We start from the raw sequence: 9530 nt of genomic DNA on the forward strand, positions 1-9530 counted from the left end.
GCATCTTGAATTCTTACACACTACTAGTGGGAATATAAAATGATGCAGCCACCTGGAAAATAGTTGGACAGTTCAATAAAAATTAAACATTGACTGTCATATGATTACCTCATTCCATTTCTAAATATCTACCCAAGAGAACTAAGTGCATATGTCCATTTAAGAACTCATACCCACAAGTTTATAGCATATTTGTGTTTGTAGTTTCCAAAAATTGCATACAACACAATTGTCCATCAATACATGAGTGAATAATCTGTTGCATCATATCCATGTCATGGAAAACTACACAGCAATACAAGGAACAAACTACCTCATGGATGAATCCCAAAATAAGTATACTTAGTAAAATAAAGAAAAAACAGAATATATGTATACCGTTTTATTTCATGTAATAAAATATTAGGAAGTACAAAGTAATCCAAAGGTAGAAGGAAGATAAATGGCTGCCTGGGGATGGGGTAGGGGTGGAGTGAGGTGGAGAGAAATGGGAGGGAAGAATACATGGGGCACAAGGAGATTTGGGGGGGATGATCTTGATTTTGATGTAAACAAAGGTCAAACTTATCAAACAGCACTTTTAAAATATGACTGGTTTACTGCACATGAATTATATCTCATAAAGTTGATAAAATACATTGACAAAGAGAATAACTAAAACATTTGAATAGAGACACTGTGAGGATTAAATCAGTTAATACATGTAAAACGCATAGAACCACGTAAGGGATGTAATAGTGAAAGTGAAAGTTGCTCAGGTCTCCGACTCTTTGCAACCCCATGTACTATACAGTCCATGGAATTCTCCAGTACCAGGATACTGGGGTGGGTAGCCTATCCCTTCTCCATTGGATCTTCCTGAATCGGGAATCAAACTGGGGTCTTCTGCATTGAGGGCAGATTCTTTACCAGCTGAGCTACCAGGGAAGCCCCAAGAGGGCTCACTGAATAGTAGCTATTAAGGTGAAAGGGACGCAGCATAACTTAAGCATGAATTGTGAAAGGGGAACCTCCACCTACACTCTCTCTTAATACAAGTATGAAAGGGTGTTAACAATTTTCTAACACCATTGAGGGAAAGCTGTTGTGTATGAATAAAGTAGGAATGAGTATAGCAGATTTTGTGCAAATCATGTATAAACCATAGCTTCCACTTCAAGAATATTATAGCAAAAATTCAGCTGAAAGTAGATTACAGTCTTACGACTTTATCAGTTACCCCAAACTCTATATCTGTTCATTCATGCATGCTCAGCCATATCCAATTCTTTGTGACCCCATGGACTGTTGCCCGCCAGGCTCCTCTGTCCACGGAATTTTCCAGACAAGAATACAGCAGTGATTTGCCATTTCCTACTCCAGGGTAACTACATCACTTCTTACAATTGATTATAATTTAGTGATTTTTACACAAGGCGCCCAACAGGGGGTGCTAAAGTTAGGACACCTTATTATGTGGTGGATTGCAATGTACTAACTCCAAACAATTAACAGGTTATCTTCCCTATACCATGTTAAGATGAATAGTATTCAAGAATATTAGGATGGGAAGGAGGAAAAAAAAAACTTGGCAAAAGGGTTTTCTGTCCATCTGAATCTGTCTTCATGTTCTTTTATGTTCCTTGAAAGTTGACTTTCTCTAGTAAAAAAAAAGGGGAGACAGTGAGAAAAGGGTAGAAAGGAGATTCTTATTAAGTAAAGGTCACTATGTAATTGATAAAGAAAACCTGGTAATATTTTGTAAATGCTATAATGTCAGCAAATATTTGTTAAGGATCAGCCAAGTTTTTTCACGCCTATTGAGACTAACAATTGCACCTACTTGAATGAGATGTAGTGAGGATTAAATCAGTTAAAACATGTAAATTTTTAATGTAACTGATTAAATCAGTTAATACATGTAAAATCAGGCCTGGTATTTAATAAAAACTCAGTAAATAGTAGCTTGTAAGGGTTCTGCAATACATATGCAGAAAATAAGACATGTAAAAACAATGTTTTAGAACGCAAAGGAGTCTGTATGTGTATGTGTGTGTGTGAATTAGGTGATGAAAATTATACAAATTTAAGACTGAGAGTTTTTGGCTGGTAGGAAAGTGTTTACAAAGACAGGATCTTTTAATTTAATTTGTCTTTTAAATTTAATCTTTTAATTTATCTGAGTTCTAAATGATGGAAAAAATTAAAGAATTATTCCAAAGGAAGAATGAGATGATGTGAAATATGGAGTAATTAGAGACATGAAGAGAAGCGGCAGAATTGATATTGAGAAGTAGGAGAGAGTGAGTCAAGTGTTTGGACAATTCTCTGCAGGCAAAAGAGAGTCACTGACATTTTTTAGTAAGTGAATCATATGAAGAAATTAATTTTAAGGCTGTTAATTTAAATGTAGAACTCAAACTACAGAGAAGACAGTAGAGAAAGGAGTCAAGATGTCAGTAAGAAATACACGTATTCACCAACAGGGAACAAAACCCACCTTGAGTGATGGCAGCAGTAACAGAAAAAATAAATGGGTAAAACAACAATTTCGGTGGATCAAGAGAGAAAAGCATTACAATAGGTTTTCCCTCTTACAATTTCATCACAGCAGTCTCTTTTTTTCAATAGCATGGTTGAAGACATTTATTGTAGAAATTTGATCATACATAAAAGCAGAGGTATAGTGAAGTCCCATATATTGATCACCCAGCTTCAATAATCATTGATGTTCTGAATGCCAATATAGCTTCATCTATCTCCACCCCTCATCACCCTTTCCCTATGGACTAATTTGAGGCACATTCCAGACATCACATTATTTTAATCTCAAATAACAGCAGTCTCATCTTAAAATCAGTTACTAAATGACTCTCCCTATAGAACAAAATCTTAGCTACTTACTTGATGATTGAATTAGATGAAGCATGTGAATCTAAGTTTTCTTACTACAACTTGCCCCTAAGAATCTCCTGCTGAAAATACTGTCATCGTTTTTTTCTGTCTTTATACCTTTTGCCACACCCTGAAGTATCTCCGTCTTCCCCCAGGTCCCTGACATTTCCTCCCATCCCTCAAAATTGATATAAAAAAACAACTTTAGGTAAGGCCTACAAACAACATTTCCCCTTCTCTGTAAACATTTTAGCTGCTTCTGCTACTGCTAAGTTGCGTCAGTCGTGTCCAACTCTGTGCGACCCCATAGACGGCAGCCTACCAGGCTCCCCCATCCCTGGGATTCTCCAGGCTTAGAGCACTTAGCAAACATCGACATGGCCTGTGTATCCATCTCATCATATCTACAAGATCGGATGTCTAGGAGCAGAAATCCATGGTATCTTGACATCATTTTCAGTATCTGTCATGTTTCCCACATACAAGATATTCAATAAATATTTGCTGAATGAATGAATGTGATGTTGTCATTCATTGATATAGCTTTATTGTTGCAGTGCTCTGAAGATTCTTTGTGTCTAAGGAAGAGAGAAATTTGGTGTTGCCTTTTCTAGACTAAGAGAGGTAGGGATCTCTAGTTCATTGCAGAGAAAGAAACAAAGTGGGTAAAACTGGAGGAACACACAGAAAATCCAGTCCCTCCCTGGGCTCTTGCAAAAGAAGATTCTGAATCATATTTATGGGAGACTGATAATGAGATACGTGTTGTTATGCTCACATGAGCTCTTATTTTGTGGTGAGAGTGTTACTTTCAAATATCACCACTTTAAGATTTGTTATTCGGGGACAACTTACATTTAAGGCACTCTAATTTTTTAATTCCATGAATATTTCTGCAGTATCATCTACCCACAACAGAAAAAATGAGAGTCTTGTGAAGGTGTGCTAAAGGAATTAAACCCAAGGTGGCATTCTTTGGAATGGGTTAAGAAATCACCTGCCAATGCAAGAGATTCTAGAGAGTGGGTTCAATCTCTGGGTCAGGAAGACTTCCTGGAGTAGGAAGTAGCAAGTGCTCAGTTTCTTGCCTGGAAAATCCCATGGACAGAGAAGCCTGGCGGGCTAAAGTCCATGGAATTGCAAAGAGTCAGACACGACTGAGTGACTGAATACAAACACGCAAGAATTCCAAAGTGAGAAAATTAATTATTCTAGTAGAGTGCTTTGCAGTTTATACTTAACTTTTTCTTACGTATCAGCATATCCTAAAGTGAAACTGAAAATAGATATTATTAATATTTCCATTGTTTCAAGAAAGTATACTGATAGCAACTGGGAATCAGAGTGTGCAAATTGCCCAGGGTCACACAGTTAGTGAATGATGGTATCAGTGAATCTCTACACACAGTCATATTGGATAATGGGAAATTAAAAAAAAAAAATTTAGGGGTCAAGGACCACAAAACAAATATTAAAATGTTTGACTCTCCTTTGTTCAGATGTTTCTCTTCATGTTATTTACTGTAACTTTCTACGTCTCAAGTTTCCTCACATGAATACATGAGATTTTTAAATGTACTGTAAAGAACTGTGAGGATAAATTGACACCACACCTGTGGGTATGCACACTGCAAGGTGTTGCCCAGAATAGACACTAGATGAGTGCTAGTTCCCTGTTATTCCACAACCCTTCTCTTCATGGAAACACATTCATGGATGCATACACCATAAACAATGCATACACACATACACACACACAGACATGTGGATGCAAATATTGGACTAGTACTTATAAAAAAGAGGAGCTGCTATATAGAGCATTGACCTATAAAACTGATAAGCATTCAGTTAAGCATGGCTGTACCTATTACTAATGCCACTCAGCTGATGCATCCAGGATTTCACGAGCGGACTCTCGTGATGTGTACAAACAACATCAAGTGACTGAAGCTGGCAGGGTGTGTGTTGGATTGGGTGGCGGGGGGCAGGGGTGGACTCAAACACATCCAGTACAAATCATCAAAGGGTAATGTTCTCTATCCTAAAAATTTGTGATTATTTCAAGTTTGCAAAGGACCTCAGAGACTGTACAATTTCTTTTCATATTCCTTTGTGTATTAGTCACTCAGTCCTGTCTGACTCTGCGATCCCATGGACTGTAGCCTGCCAGGCTCCTCTGTCCATGGATTTCTGTAGGCAAGAATACTGGCATGGGTAGCCATTCCCTCCTCTAGGGGATCTTTCCAACCTGGGGATTGAACCCGGGTCTCCTGCATTGCAAACAGATTCTTTACCATCTGAGCCATGAGAGAAGACCTCATATTTCTATCCCTGGTAGTAAAATAACCCTATATGGGCTCACAGAGAAATCAAACTTATATTTCACAGATTCTACTCCAGGACAGAGGGAGAATTAATAAGCCTATCCATTGAACACAAATATAGGAGAAAATGTTGTGATTTATTCTGACTTTTCAGCTAAAGGGAACTGAAACTTAGATCCAGTAGATAATTAAAATTTCTGTTAAAATAGCCCTCTGTATGCTGGTAAATGAAAAGTTCAGTGGGATGGTTGAGATTCAGCAGAATCCTGCGTCTCTTGAAACAATTTTTTACCAGAAAATATATCCCCAAATAACCTTCGAAGTATTTGTACTTAGAAAAACTCTGTATTAATTCTGACGATATTGCCCTTGTACAGCAATTTAAAACCTCCTTTTTGGATACTGATATCAGAATCAGTGTCAAAAGCAAAACAAAATCCATCTATATCTAAATCATTGTGTCTAATTTTTTTAACCAAGTATATTAGTTTTCAGTTGGAATATGACTAACCATGGAATGATAAACTTATAATAACTATGAAAATTGTCATGTTGTCTGACTTTTTAAAAGAGATTTTTGCTTATTTCCTTTTGCTCTCAGTAAGAACCATAATTAAAACTGAGCCCAATTTCCTTCTTTGCATTAAAGAATACACATAAATCAAACTTTCAACTTGCCTCAGTTTACTTATCTATCAAAACGAATCAAATGAGCATGACTTTTTAAAATAAAGATTTTTCAGTGGGAAGTCACTTTCCACCAGGGTGCTAAAATAAAGCAAAGCACAATTTCACATTGCTATCTTCTATCTTATACTACTTTTAAACAATCTTTGCACCAAATCATGTAGGATTTTTCATTCATTCATAACCTAGTTGCATTCAAGTGTTTCTTTACTTGGGGCAATTTCCAAAAAGCATAGAATTCCCCCTCAAAGAGATATAATTCACCAACGTTTCGAAGAAGTTTGCTATAACATTTCAAGACAAGAATTCTAAGAGAGGAACTCTAAGAATGTTTATGTAGTTCAGTGCAGTCGTTCAGTCATGTCTGACTCTTGGAGACACATGAACCGAAGCATGCCAGGCCTCCTTGTTCATCACTAACTCCCGGAGTCCACCCAAACCCATGTCCATTGATTCAGTGATGCCATCCAACCATCTCATCCTCTGTCATCCTCTTCTCCTCTTGCCCTCAATCTTTCCCAGCATCAGGGTCTTTTCCAATGAGTCAGCTCTTCACATCAGGTGACCAAAGTATTGGAGCTTCAGCTTTAGCATCATTCCTTCCAAAGAATACAAAGGACTGATCTCCTTTAGGATGGACTGGTTGGATCTCCTTGCAGTCCAAGGGACTCTCAAGAGTCTTTTCCAACACCAGAGTTCAAATGCATCAATTCTTCGGCGCTCAGCTTTCTTCACAGTCCAACTCTCACATCCATACATTACCACTGGAAAAACCATAGCCTTGACTAGACAGATCTTTTTGGCAAAGTAATGTCTCTGCTTTGCAATATGCTATCTAGGTTGGTCATAACTTTCCTTCCAAGGAGAAAGTGTCTTAATTTCATGGCTGTAATCACGATCTGCAGTGATTTTGAAGCCCAGAAAAATAAAGTCTGCCAATGTTTCCACTGTTTCCCCATCTTTTTGCTATGAAGTGATGAGACCAGATGCCATGATCTTCGTTTTCTGAATGTTGAGCTTTAAGACAACTTTTTCACTCTCCTCTTTCACTTTCATCAAGAGGCTCTTTAGTTCCTCTTCACTTTCTGCCATAAGGGTGGTGTCATCTGCATATATGAGGTTATTGATATTTCTCCTGGCAATCTTGATTCCAACATGTGTTTCTTCCAGTCCAGCGTTTCTCATGATGTACTCTGCATATAAGTTAAATAAGCAGGGTGACAATATACAGCCTTGACGTACTCCTTTTCCTATTTGGAACCAGTCTGTTGTTCCATGTCCAATTCTAACTGTTGTTTCCTGACCTGCATACAGATTTCTCAAGAGGCAGGTCAGGTGGTCTGGTATTCCCATCTCTTTCAGAATTTTCCACATTTTCTTGTGATCCACACAGTCAAAGGTTTTGGCATAGTCAATAAAGCAGAAATATATGTTTCTCTGGAACTCTCTTGCTTTTTTGATGATCCAGCAGATGTTAGCAGTTTGTTCTCTGGTTCTTCTGCCTTTTCTAAAGGCAGCTTGAACATCTGGAAGTTCATAGTTCACGCATTGCTAAAGCCTGACTTGGAGAATTTTAAGCATTACTTTGTTAGCGTGTGAGATGAGTGCAATTGTGTGGTAGTTTGAGCATTCTTTGGCATTGCTTTTCTTTGGGATTGGAATGAAAACTGACCTTTTCTAGTCCTGTGGCCACTTCTGGGTTTTCCAAATTTGCTGGCATATTGAGTGCAGCACTTTCACAGCATCATCTTTCAGGATTTGAAATAGCTCCACTGGAATTCCATCAGCTCCACTAGCTTTGTTCACTTATGGAGTGGCGATTATTATTGGAATTATGAAAACAACCTTCAAAATATCTGTCTTGGTTGGGTAATTTAAGGAGCACAGATACTATTTAAATCCGGTCATGCTGCTTTATAGATAACCTTAATCAATGGAAAGCCTTGCAAGGAACATCCAGTTTTATGGGAGGTGGAAGCATCACTTCCTGGACTCTAATGAAGAGTTGTGATGCAGCATCACACAACGCGGAAGAGCCTGTGCAGAATCACCGCCTTCTGTCAGGGTATATAAGAGCACGACGAAGGAGAAACCTGAGACACTCACTTCTTTGCAACAGACGACAACCTGCTCCTGAAACCTCACCATGTCTTGCCACAACTACTGCTCCGGAAACTACACCTTGGGGTCTCTCAGGAGTCCCTGTCACATTCCCGTCGCCTCCTCCGTCGGCCTCTACACTCCGAGTGTGAGCGTCGGAGATGGTCTCTGCTTGCCCAGCAGCTGTCAGGACCGAACCTGGATCCTGAGCAATGGCCAGGAGACCTGCAGTGAACCTACCAGCTGCCAGCCAGCCAACTGCGAGCCCAGCAGCTGTGAAACTTCCAGCTACCCTTCTTCTGGTTGCTATGTGCCAAGACCCGGCCAAGGAACCAGTTTTCTTCCCGCTTCTTCTTCCCTCTCTGGATCCTGCCTCTCAGTGTCTTATAGACCGCTGGCCTATGTGTCCAGCAGCTCGCGACCCTTGAGCCTTCTCCCTTGTGGATATCGCCCCTCGGGTTCTTTTCCCTGTGGTCTTCAACCCATCAGCATTGTGTCCAGCGGCCTCAGACCTCTACGCCCTGTCTTCAGTGGATGCCAAACTCTGCCTTATGTGTTCAGTCCTTACCGTCCATCTTACTCTACCTGCGGAGGCCTGTAGCTTCTTTATTCCGGGCAATGATCACGCTGAAGATACGAGACGACAATTGCAACTCCGCGCTCTTCTGCTCCTTTCCTAGTAGTGGCTGCCTGATCCAATGAAAGCTGTTCCTGTGCTTTTCCTGTGCCTGATCCAATGAAAGCTGTTCCTTTCCCATTTTCATCGGTTTTTCATCTCTCCTTAGCATAAAATTATGGTTTGCAGTGCTCTTCAACGTTGATTGGGTGTGGGAAGAATTTATTCGCTTTGGATTAAAATAAATGCTTTTAAGTCAGAACTAAGAACCTGGTGCTTCAGTTTGTCTTTATTTTAACACATGTGTGACTAACCTCAACTGCCTACAAGAGAAGTGGCTAGGACTTGGTATACTCAACTATGTGATTTTTACCTCACAGACTAGCCTGATGGTTTACTCCTCAAACTGCTTTCTAGATCTCTCTGATCCTACAACCTTACAAGACCCAAAAACCTTTGGTGGAAGTTTGAAAAGACAAAATTAGGAATAATCTCCCTGTATCTCTCTTCCAGTGAACATGCCTAGACCAGAACATGCTTTCTAGTCAAAAACTAAAGGTATTTCACTCTTGCTTAAGCCTTTGATGGCTTCTTATGACTGATTCCTATACAACGAAAATACAAACTTATCATTACATTTGTTTCTTGCTTCTTCTTCTTCTTCTTTTTTTTTTTTTTTCATTGTCTCTCTCCTTCCCACTTCTTTGGCTTCACTTTCTTTTCTTCTCAATACTGCAAATTTTAAGGTCCGATGATTCTGACATACACATAGCTCCCCAACATGCTGTGTTTTGTTTGTTTTTTGTTTTAAGCCTAAACCCTTTTTACATATGGTAGCTACAAGACCAGGATGAACTTCTAATCTGTCCACTTTGAAGACTCATGCACATTTTTAAAAACACAGCCCAACTTTATTAAACTGTTGCTTT

At 39.2% G+C, this 9530-nt stretch overlaps 1 protein-coding gene across 1 annotated transcript; it reads left to right on the forward strand.

The window, feature by feature from the left end:
• LOC102182256 (keratin-associated protein 26-1) lies at window positions 7965–8867 on the forward strand. The gene has a single exon (XM_005674706.2). It carries the CDS (start codon window positions 8032–8034, stop codon window positions 8584–8586), a length of 555 nt encoding a protein of 184 aa, XP_005674763.1. The 5' UTR covers window positions 7965–8031; the 3' UTR covers window positions 8587–8867.

This window comes from Capra hircus, chromosome 1 (genome assembly GCF_001704415.2).
Source record: "Capra hircus breed San Clemente chromosome 1, ASM170441v1, whole genome shotgun sequence".
Taxonomy (NCBI): Eukaryota; Metazoa; Chordata; class Mammalia; order Artiodactyla; family Bovidae; genus Capra; species Capra hircus.

Bases quoted from the DNA above. Each gene is read 5' to 3' on its own strand.
- LOC102182256 (XM_005674706.2), top strand. From the start codon at position 8,032: ATGTCTTGCCACAACTACTGCTCCGGAAACTACACCTTGGGGTCTCTC.